Source organism: Hippichthys cyanospilos, chromosome 9, assembly GCF_059441005.1.
Source record: "Hippichthys cyanospilos isolate Australia breed blue-spotted pipefish chromosome 9, RoL_Hcya_1.0, whole genome shotgun sequence".
NCBI classification, from domain to species: domain Eukaryota; kingdom Metazoa; phylum Chordata; class Actinopteri; order Syngnathiformes; family Syngnathidae; genus Hippichthys; species Hippichthys cyanospilos.
This window is the reverse complement of record NC_142377.1, coordinates 23,298,322-23,316,271: the sequence shown is the minus strand read 5'-3', so window position 1 is coordinate 23,316,271 and position 17,950 is coordinate 23,298,322. Positions and strand designations below refer to the sequence as shown.

The 17,950-nt window shown below is 51.8% G+C and overlaps 3 protein-coding genes across 4 annotated transcripts; 1 reads left to right on the top strand and 2 right to left on the bottom strand.

Annotated features, from left to right (window-relative positions):
* Positions 1-138: 138 nt before the first annotated feature.
* LOC148419608 (charged multivesicular body protein 4b-like) lies at positions 139-7,187 on the bottom strand. The gene is made up of 5 exons (XM_088422588.1): positions 6,827-7,187; positions 2,024-2,201; positions 1,080-1,194; positions 868-994; positions 139-496 (listed from the first exon to the last, which is right to left on the bottom strand). The coding sequence occupies exons 1-5, from the start codon at positions 7,014-7,016 to the stop codon at positions 432-434; spliced, it is 675 nt and encodes a 224-aa protein (XP_088278714.1). The 5' UTR covers positions 7,017-7,187; the 3' UTR covers positions 139-431.
* Positions 4,613-16,414, top strand: pck1 (phosphoenolpyruvate carboxykinase 1 (soluble)). Its single transcript, XM_088422577.1, has 11 exons — positions 4,613-4,637; positions 11,832-11,953; positions 12,029-12,195; positions 12,741-12,984; positions 13,568-13,968; positions 14,043-14,230; positions 14,299-14,461; positions 14,534-14,758; positions 14,839-14,970; positions 15,513-15,608; positions 15,742-16,414. The coding sequence occupies exons 3-11, from the start codon at positions 12,081-12,083 to the stop codon at positions 16,197-16,199; spliced, it is 2,022 nt and encodes a 673-aa protein (XP_088278703.1). The 5' UTR covers positions 4,613-4,637; positions 11,832-11,953; positions 12,029-12,080; the 3' UTR covers positions 16,200-16,414.
* LOC148419607 (ciliary microtubule inner protein 1-like) lies at positions 7,501-11,934 on the bottom strand. 2 transcript variants are annotated; one of them, XM_088422586.1, is made up of 6 exons: positions 11,392-11,934; positions 10,188-10,259; positions 9,987-10,087; positions 9,835-9,916; positions 9,634-9,717; positions 7,501-8,218 (listed from the first exon to the last, which is right to left on the bottom strand). In XM_088422586.1, the coding sequence occupies exons 1-6, from the start codon at positions 11,593-11,595 to the stop codon at positions 8,069-8,071; spliced, it is 693 nt and encodes a 230-aa protein (XP_088278712.1). In that variant the 5' UTR covers positions 11,596-11,934; the 3' UTR covers positions 7,501-8,068. The 2 variants fall into 2 exon arrangements, with proteins under 2 accessions (XP_088278712.1, XP_088278713.1); XM_088422587.1 differs by having other exon boundaries at positions 9,823-9,916; positions 9,987-10,259.
* Positions 16,415-17,950: the final 1,536 nt, after the last annotated feature.

The following is a 17,950-nucleotide window of genomic DNA, read 5'->3' as shown; positions in this document are numbered from 1 at the left end:
ATCCAAACAGTCAAACGCAGCCTATCAAAAAAAACAACTCAATTCACAAAACGGCATTTGCACACACAAGCGCTAGCCCACAAGAGAGAGTCGGCGTGCGCGCGGAGATGGAAACGCTCGCCCACGGAAGCATTCGGATCAAGTCTGGCAGCTTTCGTTTATTGGGCAGGCCGGCTTCAAGCGTAACGGTGGAAAGGAGGGAACACGGGATGCCGCGTCCTTCCGTCCTCACCTAAACGTCTCTTCTTTTTTTTTCTTTTTAAGAATATAAGGAGGATAAATATTGAGAGTGCTGTCATGTGATGTTTGCGGTTGTGGACGCGACCGCCCGTGCACGCGCACGCGTCGATTGTTCACATTGACGTTTCCAACCGCAAAGTATGCGTCGGGAGGGCGGGGGGGGGGGGGCGTGCCCGCTCGCTCGCCGGAGGTCAGTTGGTGGCCCACGCCTGCAGGTCGGCCATGTCCGGGTCGTCTTCCTCCTCCTTCCTCTTGGCTGAAAGGCAAAAAAAAAAACAGCGCGTTATCGCGGGGCTCCGACCCCTAACGCCGATCGGCGCCGTTCCGTTGAAAGCGGAGAGACCGAAAATGTTCGATTGAAAGCGGAGCAACCAAAAACGCTCGATCGAGCGACCTGAAATGCGGTTGACGGGCGAGTGGAGCGACGAAAAAGAAAAGAACAAAAAGTGGCAAGAAGCCGTCGGAAAGGCCAAAACGGGTGATGCCAAACGGGGCGCGGATGAACCCGGGGAAAAGGCTTTGTTTTCGTCAAGTGCAATCGTCGAGAATGTTTTGGGTTTCTTTCAATCGTTCGGGCGTTGGTTTGGGGAAGCGGGCCGCGTCGCTCGGCCGTAGCGGACCACGCACCCGGTCCGGACGGCAGCGACGTGGCCGGGACGCTGGGCAGCGGGACGTCGGGCGTTCCTTCCACGTCCAGGAGGCTGCGGTCCAGCTCTTCCTGTTCCAGCTCCTCCAGCTCGGCCATCAGTTCGTCCTGAGGGGCGGACCGGTCAAAGGAGCAAAACAAAGGGCGGGCTGGCGGGCCGGCGGGCGGGCCGGCGGGCGGGCGGGCGCGGTACCTCGTCCACTTGCTCGCCGAAGCTAACGGGATTGGAAATGACGTCCGTGATTTCCTGCGCCAGCTCCTGCTGCTCCATGATGTCCGACATCAGGTCGTCCACGCCGTCCACGTTCCTGCGCCGGCGAGTCGCAAGGTTAGCGCTCGCGCCTCCTTTCGGGGCGCTTTTTGCTTGTCAAAATAAGAGAGAGCCCACCGCTAATCAACTCTTTAACAGGCCCCCTTGGGGAAAAAATAACATTCCAAAAAAAATCAATCTCGGCGGACAATCTGCAAAATTCGTTCGTCTCGTCAAATCGGTGGTTTCGCCTCAAAAAACGTGAAGCCGACAAATTTGCGTGCGCATTTCTAGGTTTGACTTTTAGGAAATCGTTTGCTCAGTGATTGTAAATCCAACACAAAGAAATCCCTGAAACAGAGCGTGACGACGTCACATTCTAACAGGGTTTCAGCAAGCACGCCATCGGCGCCGCTTTCCATTTTCAAATCAAGAGTGAGTCGATCGGAACGTGAAGCCAAAGGTCGCTCGACTAAGGTTGAGAACGACCGGTTCGCTCCGATCCAGTTTGGATGAAAGCGGCGGTTTCTGCTCCAATCTTTTGACTGAAACGTATCTGTTCATCCTTTCTTTTGTTCGCCATGAAATCATTGCTTATTCAATTCACCGTCATGAAAAAACCCAACGACGACGTTTAAAATCGGACGACGTCACGACTCAACCGAACCATCGTGACAAATGCCATTTTAAAAGGCGCGGAAATAATTGACCTCTTCAAAGGAGTCATTTTATCCAAGCCGAACGTTCTCACGCCTTCCTGCTTTTGTTTGGTTCGGTTTATGGGCGTAGCGTGATCGATTGTAGCCGACGGACCGAAAAACGTTCCCGCTACCGAAGCGCGGCTTTGTTCGTCCGGGAAAAATAACCGAATATTGATTTGTCCTCACAGCTCTTTGTGCGCGGCCTTCATGGCCTTGGCGGCGAAGCCCATGTTCTTCAGAACTTCCGTGTTGGTGTTGGCGTTCTCCAGCGCCTCCCTCTGGAACTCGATGGTGGAGAGGGTGCCGTCGATCTGCTCCAGCTGCTTGGTGTAGCGTTTTTTCCTCTTCAGGGCCTGCAGTGCCGCTGCGGCGGGAAGGGCCATGCAAAAGAGTCAAACGAGCGGGAAAGATTGTTCCGCGAGCCGGCTTCCGCCCCCTCGTTCGGGGGTCCAATTCTGCTATTTTCTACGTTGACACTTCGGCAACAATGTCAAACGGACCGAGTCTCAACTTACCGCGTTTCGAAAATGGATTGAAATCTCAACTCACTACATGATCCGTATTTTCTCGTGTTCATATCAATCAGTTACATATTTGTTGCGGGGTGTATCAGATTTCCCGCGTTGCGGGCGGTCGGCGAACGCAGCGTGACATTGAAGGCATTTTTGTTTCCCTGGCGACGCATCTCCAGTTCATTTGGACGTAAACGCCCGGCGCGTCATCCGCGTCCCACGAAGACCGCAATTGATCAACGAGTCCAACGGAATAACTTTCCCTCTTTAACCGGAGAACTGGGCCGCGTACCTTGCCGCTCTTCATTGACACGATCCTCTCGATTTAGGTCACGGGTGTCGAACTCCGGGCCTCGAGGGCCGATATCCTACATGTTTTCGAACCTTTTCCCTCAAAAACACCTGATTCGAATGATTGGGATCATTTTGAAGCTCCTGCAGAGCTTGCTAATGAGCTAATCATTTGAATCAGGTGTGTTGGGGAAAGAAAACCGGAAAACATGCAGGATGCCGGCCCTCGAGGACTGGAGTTCCACACCTATGGTGTAGGTAATGTGAAAAAGGATGGACTCGGACGTGGGTTCGGTCCGCCCGCATCTTCTCTGGAAAATAATGCCGGGACAATCTCGGCTAACGTCGGCCGCCGTTAGCTGCGACGGGCGCTCGCTGCTAACGGCAAACTGAAGAGCGCCCTCCAGCTCACGCCGTTCAACGCGGCCCATATCCGCCGCGCCTGAAAAGTCGGCTCGTGCGGCCGACGGATGCATCTTCCTCGAACGGCGTGGAAGAAGAAGAAGAAGAAAACAAAAACATCTCATATTTAAGTTGGCGTTGATAGGATGCATCTATCATTTTGGGGGAAAGAAAAGTGCGTCCTATATTTGGGGGATCGCGGTAAATGGGGATTAAGCATCAACTTGACTGCGGTCAAAATGCAGCGCTTTATTCCAAAATGCCAACGGCGGATACTTGGCAGAGATGGCGCTGTGCAATCTGCAAGTCTTTTTTTTTTTTTTTTAATCCGATGAAATCCCATCCGATTAAAACGAACGGCGGCAGCTTTTAGCCTCGGCGAGCGGGGCGACTTTGGGAAAGGTTTCTCTGGTCCGCCGCGCGGTAAAGACCGAAGACGAATGGGGCCGGACGCCGAGTGTCCATAGCTAAGTTTTAAATGGAAAATACGGATCAAACCCATTTCATTTATTGCCCAGCCCCATATTTGCTATTAGCCCCTAATCACTTCGAGTCTTTTAAACCCGTGGCAAAGCGTCCGTACGGTCAGGCCGTCACGAAACGACGTGAAAGAGACCCGTACGCGGGAGTCCGAGCCACGCTGAGCCACAGTATGTCATCTATCCATCCCTAAAAGGCCCCGCGACGCTCGCAAAATTGGATGAGACGAAAGGCGCGGGATGAGTTTGCGGCCGGGTAACGTCGTTAGTCCTTATCCCAAGCTTCCCTGGAGATGTTATCTCTTTCGCCAGGGAAGCCGCGGGGTTTCGCGCCGATTCTGGTGACCGAGAGTTCTTTTCCATCTTTGAGACTTCTCCTCAAGCCATTTTGGCAAACTTTCAATGTTCCTAATGCTTGAATAGAAGAAGAGATGACACAGGGACAGAAACGGTGTCCAAAAAAGTTCACATGAGCTATGGCAGCTATGGCAGCTATGGCATATAACGTTTCGGTGTTATTTTGTGTATACAGTCTTCTCTCCTTAGAAAAAGGAAAGTGTATCCCTTTCTTTTTTTGTTCCTTTATGACCAGCGGTAGAACAAAGGGAGGTTGTACAAAATGCAGCCGTTTTCGTCTGCGGGCTCACTGCGGATCTTACGTTAAAAATGGGAGGGATGGATGCCATCTACTGGAAAACGTGCGTCATTGAGGTTGTCTTTCAAGTTTGACCTTTGACGCTGGAGCGGAGTGACTCTCAAAAATGCATTGAAATTTCCAGTTGATGAGCATCTCATATCGGTAGTGAAAACTAAAACAACTAAAGCGTAGTTGACGCAAGACTAAAAGTAAAGACGGCGCACAACTCCCAAAAGGGAGAAGGACGACGCCCGAAAATGTAAATGTGATCGTTTTGAAGTTATGATGCTACAAAGGGAACATCATCAAAAGATGACACGGCCCGCCGCGGCTTTGTTTTGTGGCCGCGGCGACCATCGGGAGCGACTAATGGAAATTCGACTGCGTCTGCCTCTTCAGATGATTTGAAAGGGTTTGTTGCGCGGCTTCTTCTTGAGGGCGCCTACGGACGCCGCGCCGCGCCGCGCCGCGCCGCGACGGTGAGTCACTTCTTGTCAAATGAAAATAACGCCAAGTCATGGCCGACGGCGCCGTCATGGCTTACTTCTTACTGTTACTACTGTTCACTTCAGTCTGGAAAAAAAAGCATCAAACATCTGGTGTAAGAAAAATTGGAGCGACAATATTTTCTACGCCGAGAAGCTTTTTTTCATAACTGCATTTCACAACATTTCCATTGTACGAGTTCAAGGAAGTTTTGCACCAAATTTACCGCCGTAAAATTCACGACTATTCCATTCAGAGTTTGTAAATGCGATATACGCAACGATATTTTAGGACGGTAAAATCGCATTGTGCCCCAGTATTGGAGTAGTTTTATTCGGTGTCCGAGCGCAAGTTTGCATGTACAAACGGGTGTCAAACTCGAGGCCCGGCCGGGGGCCGGATCCACCCGCCACATCATTTTACGTGGCCCGCAAAATGCTAATTATGACTTCCGAGTTTCTGGCTTAAAGATGAAATTTCCAAGTTACCTTTCATCTTTACCATTTTGTTTTTTTGTTGTTGTTGTTATCAGTACCCCTTGCGAAGAGTTTTTGGCAGCCTCTGATTTCAAAGTGTGCAAATGTGTGACGATCATACTTGAAATTGACTCGACTCACAACGGCCCTCACAGAAACCGGAACTACAATGTGGCCCGCGATATCCAACCGCCACGCTGTATACGTCTTTTTTGCCCAGACGGAGCACTCTGACATCATTTGTAAAGTGTAATAAAGCGGCACGTCCGGTCCGTGGAAGTTATTGCTCGGGGGAAATAAACGTTTTCAAACTTGTGCGGTATCTGACTAAAACTGGCAAATCCGAGAGGGGGCAAAAATAACCAGCAAATCTTTGAGAGAATAATGTCATATTTGTGTAAGTGATGGAGTGTGTGAATTTTGGGGGCGATTCCATTCTGCGGCTCCACCGCGCGTTTGTGTTTGTCAAACGGACGTTGTGCGAGGAGTCATTTCGTCGCTCTGACGTGGATTTTCAAACAAGCGTGTCCGTCCAGCTATGTCGAAATTCAAGTTTTGCGCCGGGTTCGTCTGAATAGCTTGACGGAAGTAGCGCACCGGACTTTTGCCGTGAGCGCTTGACTCGGGAGGATGTGCGCACCTCCGTATCGGACAAAATGCTGGCAAACGACGCTCGCTTACGAGATTGGCTTTCCAGATTTAGGCGCCGGGCCGGGAAATGGACGCGCCCCAATCGTGCTAATTGTGCCCGTTTACTGTTCACATCCCCAAGTATCCACGGTATTCTGCTTATATGACCATTTTTTATATTCCCCCAATCATTATATCGATAAAAAGTATTCTTCGTAATGTCCACGAACCCAGGAACCGTTTAAACAATGAAAAGAAAAACTCTGAATTTGAGGATCTTTCGAAACTTTTGACCGGCACCGTACAATACGAGCTCTCTGAAATATTTGAATGCAAACCTTTCCGTTTGACGGCAAATTAGTTCGACAAACGGTGTTATTATTATTTGAATAATGATTGACTAACCGAGTGAACATACCATTAGTTTTATCGAACGTCTTTATTTCGAAATGATTTTTGCCTTGTGTTTGTTGAACTAAAATCTCACGTACCCCCCGGGGTCCCTTCAGGGGCCATCTGAGAACCACTGGTTTAGAGACCCAAACTTCATATCTTGTCAAAACGGTCGGCCGAAAAATATTATCTGATGTCTACCAAGAAAGAGACGAATGAAGATATTTGGAAACATTTGCTTTGACTTGGGAGGACAACGGTCAGCATTCTTAATTGTTTTCGGACGGATGATCGTAAATATGAATGAAATGCTTTTTTTTTTTGACTGGTCTGACTTATAAGAAATTAACGAAGTATGCCCGCAATAGGAAAATGTAGTCACATCCGCGATAGAGTGAAGCGGCTTCGCGGATTTTCATTTACGACTTCGAGCCGCAAAACCTAAAACCGCCATGTAGCGAGGGAAAACCATAGGATTTTTTCTTTCAAATCAGTGTCTAAACTACTCACGTAATGAGCGCGTACATCGAGAGTACTTTGCGAAGGCGTTTTGTTTTCCTGTCCGGGTGCTTTAAACATGGATTCCCAAGTTAGCCGCGCCGCTAAGGTCGCGATAAAGCAAAAAAAAAAAAAGAAAAAGAAAAGGAAAGCGTCTCGCCAGCCCTTGGCAGTTCGCGCCTCACCTCGCTGGTTCTTGGTGCCGTGCTTCTTGGCCGTCGCGATCTCCTGCTCGATCTTCTTCTCGAGGAATTCCTGTTTTTTGGCCAACATGTCTTCGGTCTCTCGGAGTTTCTGGACAGCCTCCTGGGGTGTGGGCGCCTTGCCGCTTTTGCCCCCGCCGCCGGTGCCGAACCACCTTCCGAACACGGACATGCTTGTACGTTGCGTTCGGGACGAACCGAAGACGAAGCCTTTCCTGTCTTCCTGACTTGTTTCGCGTTTGTTTTGCTTTTCTTCGTGGGTGAATGTGGCCGCCGCGGCCGGCTGAGTCAAATCCGTGTGCCTGGCGCTGATGTTGTTTTGCGTCTACTTCCGCCTTTGACATACGGGACTCGTGACGTCAGCGACGAGCCCTGACTGACCCGGGAAGTTTCCCGCTTAAAGTGGGCCAGGTGTCGACACGTCACCGCTAACATGCCGCAGAATAAGAAGCGGAAATTCATTTGATCCATGAGTAATGAATAATTGCACACCGATCAATCAAGTGGAAACATCTTGAACAAGTGATCACGTGTACTATTTGTGTCTTACTTTGAATGGTAGTTGATTGTGGTCCGCAGTGGATTGGACACAAAATCGAATTGGAGGGTAAACATAAAGCATAGAACGGAAATTATATAACAAACATAAAACAGTGTTGATTATTGCATTTTTATTTTTATTGACATCAAACATATAAACAGATCGCGAATTCCGTACAATAGAAATGGAGAAAACAAAAAAACAGAAGGTATCACTGTTCAAGACAGATAACATGTTCAGAAGTTCTGTACCACTGACCAGAACTGATTTTCATTAAGAGCTTCCTCCTTAAAAACACGGGTGTCAAACTCAGGGCCCGGGGGCCAAATTTGGACCAGCGCATCATTTTATGGGGCCCGCGAACTGCTAATGATGACTTCAGATTTCTGACTAAAACATCAACTTTGCAAATTGTTTTTTTTTTTAAGAAACAACAAACATTTTGCGTTACCAATCCCCCTTGTGAACTGTTTTCATTGGCCTCACATTTCAAAATTAGGTAAATGTGTGACGATCACACTCAAAATTGGACTTTTAGCCATAACTGCTCTCCGACAGAAACTACAAGTGCTAATTAAAAAAAAAAATTGTGTTTGACACCCCAGCGGTATAAGATGCAAAAAAAAAGAGTTAAATTAAGTTGAAGTTGAAGACATAACCAAAGCCAGTGAATGCGCCCCCACTCAGCGGTGTCGAGGCCAGCCCAGCTCCTTGAGAAAAGTACGCCGACCGCGTTGCGGCGCGCCGGACCGTTCCAGAGCCAAACGGGCATGAGCGGAGCGCCAGCCAATCACAGCCTGACTGGTCCGCGGCACCGGAGGAGACGCGCCGACCTGAGCGCACGCAAAAGGCCGCGGCCAGAATGGTAGCCAGTAGGACGGCACCGTCGCTAAGCGCTCGGGAGTTTCCGTACGAGAGGACACGGGTGTCCAAAGTCCAGGCCCGCGGGTGCGGAGTAAGACGGCGGTCGAAAAGACGTCCGCGTCTTTCCACTCGGCACTGCGACGAGGTTACCGATTGAAAACGTGCGAGTGCGAGCTTTGACCACAACCGCGGCCCGCGCGACCACGACCGCGAGAGACAGCGCTTTGCCTCAAATTCTCCTTTGGATTTGCGGATCCGATCCTTTGGATTTGAGTTGCCAACGCCAATTGAGATGACGTCGCGCCACGCCGGCGGGCAAAGTCTGAGAGTCATTTGCGCCGCGTAGAGGTGAAAGTGGGCAAATTGGAGGCCGACCGAACGCCAAACGGAAGCTTTCCATAGCTCGTCGGCCGTCAATCTTCAGGACGACGTACGCGCATTTCCGGTCACGCTCAAATGAAGCTTTCGTGGGCTATGCGTGGCCATTTAGGGCCGGCCCATTTTTTGGAAAACAGCTCTGCGAGTCGGAAAAAACTTTTAGCATCTTATTAGCATTTGCGCACCACGTGATATTCTGCACCGCATGATTAGTACCATCGTCTCTGTCGTTTATCGCTATTTCTTTTTTGCTCCATTATGGAATGCAGTCTGCCGCTCAGAAAAGTGAACGTAATAAGAATCTCATTGACAATAAATCTCTTGAATATTGAGTTATCGATAAGAGACAGGAGAAAAGGCAAGACTCCGGTCAAAAACAATCTTTTGCAAAAGAGGGAGGGCGCACCAAGGGCTCTCCTCTTATAAATAAAACAATCACAGTAATACCAGGTGAGGAATTGTTTACATGTCTTTGTGTGTGTGTGTGTGTGTGCGCGCCAATAGGCGTGCTAGCAATGTGTTTATATCATTTCGTTGATTCCATCGTAAATATGAATGCACTACAAAGATTTTATATTACTGTTTACTCATTTATTCTTGCGGTTTTAAACAAAAACGCGGCGACGGACCAATTTGTATTTCGCACAAATGATTTTCAGACACTATACGCATTGGAAGTCACGGGTCACCGGCTCGCAAGCTATGCGGTCATAAGCCCGATGTTACGAAAGGTCATAAGATCATAGGATAATTGTACAGCTCGCAAGCTACGCCCGTGACTCCCAATCCACATATCGTTTGAGAGTCATTCTCGTAAATGACGAACGAGTCGGTAACGGCGGGCGCGGATGGGCTTTCTTTGTCTGGTAGCTGGGCGCCACGTCCTCGCAATTTATCTGCCTATTCAACTCCGATCCAAAGCATCGGATCCACAAATCCAAAGGGGAGATTCAAGCCAAACACGTTTTCTCCATATCCCGCCCCCGTGCCAGCGGGACGTTCTTACCTCCAGCGGGGGACTGGGATCGGGAGGTCTTTTGGGGGGTCCTGCTGAAGATGCCTTCTTCAAATTGACGCTTTCCGCCACATACTGAAAGAAACAATTTGAAGGTCTCTCTCTCTCTCTCTCTCTCTCTCTCTCTCTCTCTCTCTCTCTCTCTCTCTCTCTCTCTCTCACGCACGCCAAGACACACACCCAGATGAGTACCTCCTTGTAAATTTTGCTGAGGAAACCCCACTTGTTAGGCCACAAATCGGCCAAGTCCTTTTCGGCATTCACGTGCGCTTTCCTGCACAGGCAAGCAAATGTTAGCGCACGTCCCAACACGGTCACAACGAAATACGGATGTTTCTTTTGACCATATTTCATCCCGATGCACCGAGTTAACGAGCTCACGGCGAGCCTCCTCCTCCGCCATCCTGTATGCGCGCGAGCGGTGGTGTGGCGCCTCCGGTCCGGGCTCACGTTGCACGTGCGTGTAAGTGACACATTGACTGACCTGTTTGCCGTTGCCTCGGAGACGGCAGACTACGTCGCCAAGGTGATCTCGAGCGACTCACCCAAGTCAACTTTGAGCTGTCGCTCAGGAAGAGATAAATGCACTTCCGCCGGATGAACTCGGGGCGGCGCTCCTGTCGAACGAGAAGTGAAACCGTCAATGTGGAGTTTGCTCAGATGTATTGGGACGCCTGCAGGAAGTCAACATATTGGGCAAAAGAAGGGAAAGTGTGAGGCGCCTAAAAATAGGGCACGAATATGAGAATTTGAACAGAATTTGGGGGACGCCTTAGCTATTAAAATTCAAGCGGAATTCAGACAGAAGTCCTCCAACTCGTAGCAAACCATCGAGACAAGATGACATGATTGATGGAGCAACTGGAGACATGATATTTGTGGACAGAAAACATTCACGCACGAGCAACATGTATGTTTGAACCAAATACTGCACTTGACATCAGCAACAATGTGCTCGTGCGCCATTGACGTGTGTTTGCGTTGCATCATTGTTTGACGTGCATGCTATGATGCTGATGTCAAGGGGCTGAATGTGGCAACATGCTAGCTAATTAGCACTTAGCTTAGCTTTTGACTGACACTTGCCAACACTCCAGTTGTCGACCGACGTGTACTGCACAAACTATTAAGTAAGGGGCAGATCAACTCGCAAACGCATTCGCAAAAGGATTAAGTAGCGTACAAAGCAACAGTAGACAGACTGGCCAACCAACTGACGCAGCAGCTGAACAAAATGAGCAACTAATAAACCTACCCCAAAAATGATGTAACAAGCCAACGCATAGAACACAGTTAAACAAAAAGTAACAGAACCAACTAGCTAACAAGTTACTGAACAAACCACCCCATAAAAAATAAAGCGAAGAAATCGAACAAATGATGGAAAGAGCTAACTAAAGATACAAATGAACTAACAACTATCTAGTTAACAAACTTATGTTTACATCTAACGATCGCTATTGTTCAAAATCAAGATTTTTTTTTTTTCAAAAATAGCACCCGGCATTTATCATTCAGGTCGAAAGCGGCCGGGTTTCAGAATCGCTCGGATTTCGAAACATTTCCCAACGTTTAGTGTCGTTGAGGTGACGGCCTTTGTGGGCGAAGCGTGTGGCATGCTGAAGTAAGCGTCGGCCATGTCGCCAAAGTCTTTGAATCAGCGGATTCACAAGATGTTTGCTGGGTTTTTACGGCTTGACGCGCTTGAGCGCGTAGTCCATAAAGGCGGCCCGGAGGATATTACGTAACTGTTGCGCACTGTATGTGCCGTGACCTTGGTGTGATCGTGCTGCGTTCCTTGCCGTCTGCTTGTAAATAAGATGTAGAGGGCCAAGTCCGTTCACCGCTAACACCTGTCGACCGTGCTGCTGATGCGCGTGAAGAAAGTGGGGGGCAACCGCCACACAGCGCGAGGCTTGTCCACGTTTCAGTAAAGCCGAAAGACCAAATCATTTCATAATTCAAAGAGAATAAGCTAACCCGAGCTAGCTAAACACAGACCGAACAAATCCGACTAACGACCGCACAAACAAGCAATCTAACCGACCAACTAACCGACTGACTGACTGACTAAGTGACTTACCGACCGACTGAACACAGGGCGAACAAAAACCACCACAACCCCAAAACGTCAAAACAACAAGCGTTTCCAAGTAACTAACTTTTGTTTCTCTTCCCCGAAACGGCAGACGTAAGGGACGTAGCAGACGCGCGTACGCTCGGAAGTCATGGGGGCGCCCAGGCGACGGGACCCCCGGGGTCATCCGATAACGGGCCGTCCACTTGCGTCAACGCGGGTCAGAGTTCAAAGGCAAGTGCCGCCAGCCCCATTGTGGAATGTTTTATTTGCGTGCCGGCCGCAGATAAGATGATCAATAATCAATAGGCCGTAAAGACTTCATCAGACCACTCGGGTCAGCGGCCGGAACGGATCCGGAATGAATGATTCACCTAGAAGAGAACGGCCGGCCCGGACGCGCACGAGGGCCCCCGGGCCGGGTCGGGCCCCGCCCTCCGCCGGGACGTCCCAGAGGATAAAAAGGGAGCGCCTGGGTGAGCTGCGCGCACGCTGCGGATGACATCACCGCCATAACAAGTCAGGTCGGTGGCCGCGCTTCCCCTCGGGGCTTGGCGTCGCCGGCCTTCCTCCGGTCTGGGTGGGCGCGGGCCGGGCCTCCCGCGGGGCCTCCGGTTCCACGCCTCCCCCCTGGGCCTCCGGTTCCGCGCCTCCCGCGGGGCCTCCGGTTCCGCGCCTTCCGCGATGACCTCGTCGATGATTTTGTTTGTTGTTTTCCCAATGTCGTCGACTCGACTTGCCTGGCTAGTTCGGCTGCAAATATGTTAGCGTGTGTATACGGAACATGCATATAGATCTTGTCAGTTAGCGCCCGAGGTCTATTTGTAACGAGGGGAATCCTGGCTTCCGGGTAAAATCGTCACTCTGACGCGTCACTTCCGAGTTAGTTAGTGATGCTTTGGAGGTCTCTTCGTTTTATTTGTTAACTCTGTGTTCAGTCTGTTAGTTGGAACAACAATACTTGGCTTTTTGGTTGTTTTGTGCTGGTCATCGACGCGCCCGCCTTGTCGGTGTCCCTCAGAGTCGCTGTCGGCGATCGTCATGCCTCCTCAGCTGCAGTCTCAAAAGCGGGACGGGCCTCGGGTGCTGCGGGGCGAGCTCGCCGCCCTCGGCCCGGCCGTCCGCGACTTCGTGGAGGTCAACGCGGCGCTCTGCCAGCCGGACGCCCTTCACATCTGCGACGGCTCCGACGAGGAGAACCGGGCCATCCTGGCCCAGCTGGAGGAGCAGGGCATGATCAAGAAGTTGCCCAAGTACCACAACTGGTAGGCGTCAAAACCCGCCGGCAATCTGAAACGCTGCCGGGGTTGTTTTTTTTTTGCTCCCGAGTTGAAAGAAACCAGTCAAACCAGTCGGGCGCATCCCCTCGCGCGCCAAACGTCGGGCGATCCGGATGATCGATTGCGTCCCGACCGCCGCCTTTCCTTCACTTTTCCCTTGCTTAGAATGCCCCGACAGTTTTGACTTGTGCAAGGTGTCCCATTACTTTTGCCCGAGTTCCACATTTTTCGCGCGTTTTGAATTCTCCCGATAGTTTTGTCCGACTTCAATCTCCTCTGAACTTTTAGGTCCCGACCATTCTGTCGGAGCCGCCAGGTTTTCTTCGTTTTTCACTTGCCGCTCGTGCCCAGGTGCTCTTGTCCGAGGGTGCGCATTTTCGCTCCCCGCAGGCGTCCCCATACATCTCAGTCGTCGTCGCGACTTTTCGCTTGGTGAAGGCGCCCCGATAGTTTTTGTCCAAACTCCGTAGTCCGCATCCGGTCGGCGTCCCGGTCCCTACCCGTTTTACCGGTACCCCCATCCATAATCGCTCACACCCTGCCCGCCTCCCCGCCCGCCCGCCCGCAGCTGGCTAGCCAGGACGGATCCCCGGGACGTGGCCCGCGTGGAGAGCCGGACGGTGATCGTGACCCAAAACCGCCGCGACACGGTGCCCACTCCTCTGGAAGGCGGCGTCAGCCAACTGGGCCGCTGGATGTCGCCCGAGGAGCTGGACAGAGCCGTGAGCCAACGCTTCCCGGGCTGCATGAAGGGTCGCACCATGTACGTGATCCCTTTCAGCATGGGACCGGTTGGGTCGCCGCTGTCCAAGATCGGCGTGGAGCTGACAGACTCGCCCTACGTGGTGGCCAGCATGAGGGTGATGACCCGGATGGGGAAGGCGGTTCTGGCCGCCCTGGGCGGCGGCGGCGGCGGCGGCGACTTTGTCCGCTGCCTGCACTCCGTCGGCTGCCCGCTGCCGCTTCAAAGTACGCGCAACCCTCTCGGCGCTCGGCTCGGGTCGCCCTCCCAGGATGCCGGAGCGCATCTTTCCTGTCTTCAGGGCCTCTGGTGAACAAGTGGCCTTGCAACCCGGAGTTGACCCTGATCGCCCACGTCCCCGAACGGCGGCAGATCATCTCTTTCGGGAGCGGCTACGGTGGCAACTCCCTGCTGGGCAAGAAGTGCTTCGCCCTGCGCATCGCCTCTCGCCTGGCCAAGGAGGAAGGTTGGCTGGCGGAGCACATGCTGGTAAGGCCCGCGGACCGGTCGGCCGAAACCCGCCCCGGGGAATTGCGGCCGACTCTTGCCGCGCTCAGATCCTGGGCGTCACCAACCCCGCGGGCCAGAAGAAGTACATGGCGGCGGCCTTCCCCAGCGCCTGCGGCAAGACCAACCTGGCCATGCTGAGCCCCACGCTGCCCGGTTGGAAGGTGGAGTGCGTGGGAGACGACATTGCCTGGATGAAGTTTGACCGGCAAGGTTAGGCGCGCGCGCGCGCTTCTTTTCCGACGTCGGCTGTCCCTATCGCTCCCTTTGTTTTCTTCTCGCCAGGTCACTTGCGAGCCATCAACCCGGAGAACGGTTTCTTCGGAGTCGCTCCGGGCACCTCCGCCAAGACCAACCCCAACGCCATGGCCACCATCGCCAAGAATACCATCTTTACCAACGTGGCGGAGACCAGCGACGGAGGCGTGCTCTGGGACGGCATGGACCAGGCGCTGCCCGAGGACGTCACCGTGACTTCGTGGAAGAACAGACCCTGGAGCCCGGAAGACGGTGAGATTCGGAGAGGGGGGCGAATAAGGAGCGGGGCGATCGGTCGAGACGAGTCGACCCAACCCGTCTTGCCCGTTTAGGAGAACCTTGCGCCCACCCCAACTCCCGCTTCTGCACTCCGGCTGATCAGTGCCCTATCATCGACCCGCAGTGGGAATCCCCCGAAGGCGTCCCCATCGAGGCCATCATCTTTGGGGGACGCCGACCCGAAGGTGAGCGGGAACACTCGAGCTTTGGGACAAGATTGCCTGCACTTTTGGCGGCTACTTAGCCAGCCGTCCAAACGGAAGCCGAGCTTCCCTGTTCCCCCCCGTCCCCTCTTCTACGTTAAACCTACTTGGGCGTAGCATGTCCCGGGCGCGTTGCGGAAATGTCGGTACGCTTCCAAACGAACTGCAAAACTTACGTCCGCGACACGATGTCAGCTTTTACCCCTTTGCATTCTTGGTACCCTGGCCGCAACCGTCTTTTTCCGATCAACCGGGTTGCGGCGGCTTCAGTCTCCGTATGGAAGCCATGACTTCTTTTGTCTCCTCTCGCACTCCTTCCGGCGCGCGCCGGTTCTGCTCCGGGCTCTCGGGTCAGTTCCTTCGCGGTGTTAACGATCGGAGCGGCAGCCCCTGCAGGAAATTGATCAAGTTCGGCGATCGCCGACATATCCGCACGAGAGACCGCAAACGACGGCGCGCTCGGCATAAAGGACCCTCTGAGAGTCTGCGCCGCCCGTGACAAAAGCTTCCCTCCTGACTTTCAGGCATCCCGTTGGTCTACGAAGCGTTCAGCTGGCAGCACGGCGTCTTTGTCGGAGCCGCCATGCGTTCGGAGGCCACCGCCGCCGCCGAGCACAAAGGTACGTATGGCGGAAGACGCGGGACGTACCGGCGACTCGCCCGCCCGCCCGCCCGCCCGCCGGAGGCTGACAAGCCACGCGAAGCGCGAAGCGCGAAGCGCGACGACCGACTCGGTTTCATTCCCGACGGCAGGCAAGGAGATCATGCACGACCCGTTCGCCATGCGCCCCTTCTTCGGCTACAACTTTGGTCACTACCTGTCGCATTGGCTGAGCATGGCAGAGCGCCCCGACGCCAAGCTGCCCAAAATCTTCCACGTCAACTGGTTCCGCAAAAGCCCCGCCGCCGGTTTCCTCTGGCCCGGTTTCGGCGAGAACATCCGCGTGCTGGACTGGATGTTCCGCCGGCTGAACGGCGAGGCCGGCGCTACGCCCTCCGCCGTGGGATACCTACCCTGCCGCGGTTCCTTGAACCTGGAGGGTCTGAGGGAGCCGGTGGACCTGGACCAGCTCTTTGCTCTGGACCAGGAATTTTGGCGGAAGGAGGCGGACGAGATCGAGAGGTACTTTACCACGCAGGTGAACGAGGACCTTCCCGACGAGCTGGGGAGGCAGCTGGAACTCCTTCGGCAGAGGGTCAACCAGATATAAAAAAACGGCATGGAGAACGTCAAAGGAACGTCGCCGGGGAAAATTCCTCCAGTAACTGCTTTCATGCTAATTTACACTTGAAAAGCATCCCTTTAGTTTTCACGTTTCTTGTTTTAGTTCTGATTTAATTTTTATACACCGGAAATCCTTTGTGCTGACATTTTCCGGAAATCTTGATGTGAAATGTCCACAATAAACAGTGACAAAACACCCAACGTTTGATTGCAGTTTTTCGGGCGACCTTTCATGCGCGTGAGCCGAGTTGAAAGACGACTTTTTTTTTTCCCAAAGGTGGAAGATAAAAAGGAGCCATCTAAGTTTACGACGGCAATCATCATCATTTTGCTGACAAACGAATGGCACCAAAGTGATTGCAAGCAAGGCGATCCGTTTTATACCTGTCATTAAATCATGAAAATCGTTTCAAATGACAACTACGCTGTATGTAGAGGGCCCTGCACAAGCACCCCCCCCCCCCCCCCCCCCACACACACACACACACACAGACTTTGAGAGCATTTGACCCAACGTTTGTGGTTTGTTGGTTGTTGCTAACCAAATATTAAATCACAATCTAAAACAAGACAAAAATAAATAAATAAATGAAGACGAGTATAAGTAATTTTCCAAACGTAAGACGCACCTGTGCACAGCATGAACACTTAATTTTTAGGCAAACCAATCTTTTGCAAAAGTCTTCATATTTTCTGGTGTTTATGTCTGAGTTATATATTTGTTGCGCGTTATTAGGTGTCCTTTCAGATTTCCCACGTTGTGAATGTGTGGCAATGCAACGTTGAATGCGCTCCTAGCACTTGTTTTTCCTTTTCCTCGCAACGCAGCTGAAGTACTTTTGACCAGAACTACCCAAAGTTGCGCAGCATTCGCGTTTCACCAAGTTTGCGATTATGCGTGGATGCCAAAAGACCGCAATCAACAAATGAGTGGAAGGGAATACCCGTCCGCGTTTTCTAACTAAGGCAAGGGTTCTCCAACTTTTTGAAGTCAGGGCCCCTTTTTCCAGAGAAAGAAAGGACCCTCATCGCTAATGTTCGCAGAAACAAAAACGAAATTAAGCCAAACATAAGTGGCCTTTTTATTCAGCGACATATTTCATTTGTAAAGTGTATTTGTTCCTTTTCAGCTATACTGAAGTTTAGAAAATCAAAATTGCAAATAGCACGCCTCCTTTATTACAAACTGGCTCAATTTACCCCCAAAAGGTCAATTGTTTAGTCAAAAAACAGCATTAGCTTTACCGGCTGCGTTGGCTCGTCGGCAAGCCATTGTTGAAGCAAAACGCATGTTGACAAATTTCAAAATAATAAGTGCATTTTTTTACCGGCCATATCCTTGCTTACAATATTTACTATAACAGGCTGAGCTAGACGGCAGACGGCAGTCGGCTGTTGGCAGCAAGTGCCCGTCGCAGATAACAGCTTTTCAAGAAAAGAAGCGAGCAGACCGAACCGACGTAAACAAATGAAAAATTCGACCGCTTGCGTCGGTTGCTTTCTTAGACCGGCCTGCTCCACGGTATCGTATAGAAGCGGCCCGCGGGCCGTATGTTTGACACCCTTCGTTCGGTAGCAATACCGAACATTCGTTCGGTAGCGATGTTAGCAAAAAAGATTTTCAAGTCCTTTCGGAAAAACGATCGATGAAGGGACGTATGTATCCGACAGCGAAGGTGGAAAGGAAGGGGGGGGGCGGGGGAAATGGTGGCGGCCTTGGCCTTCAGGCGCAAGCGG

Excerpts from the sequence above, each read along its gene's own strand:
- LOC148419607 (XM_088422586.1), bottom strand. The coding sequence starts at position 11,595 with ATGATTTGGTCTTTCGGCTTTACTGAAACGTGGACAAGCCTCGCGCTG. Across the intron at positions 10,260-11,391 it reads GGCACATACAGTGCGCAACA|GAGCGCCGCCCCGAGTTCAT; the intron begins GTTACGTAATAT and ends CTCGTTCGACAG. Across the intron at positions 9,917-9,986 it reads GTGCATCGGGATGAAATATG|GAAAGCGCACGTGAATGCCG; the intron begins GTCAAAAGAAAC and ends TTGCCTGTGCAG.
- LOC148419608 (XM_088422588.1), bottom strand. The coding sequence starts at position 7,016 with ATGTCCGTGTTCGGAAGGTGGTTCGGCACCGGCGGCGGGGGCAAAAGC. Across the intron at positions 1,195-2,023 it reads AAGGCCGCGCACAAAGAGCT|GAACGTGGACGGCGTGGACG; the intron begins GTGAGGACAAAT and ends TCGCCGGCGCAG. Across the intron at positions 497-867 it reads GTCGCTGCCGTCCGGACCGG|CCAAGAGGAAGGAGGAGGAA; the intron begins GTGCGTGGTCCG and ends TTTGCCTTTCAG.
- pck1 (XM_088422577.1), top strand. The coding sequence starts at position 12,081 with ATGAATGATTCACCTAGAAGAGAACGGCCGGCCCGGACGCGCACGAGG. Across the intron at positions 12,196-12,740 it reads GATAAAAAGGGAGCGCCTGG|AGTCGCTGTCGGCGATCGTC; the intron begins GTGAGCTGCGCG and ends GGTGTCCCTCAG. Across the intron at positions 14,971-15,512 it reads TGGGGGACGCCGACCCGAAG|GCATCCCGTTGGTCTACGAA; the intron begins GTGAGCGGGAAC and ends CCTGACTTTCAG.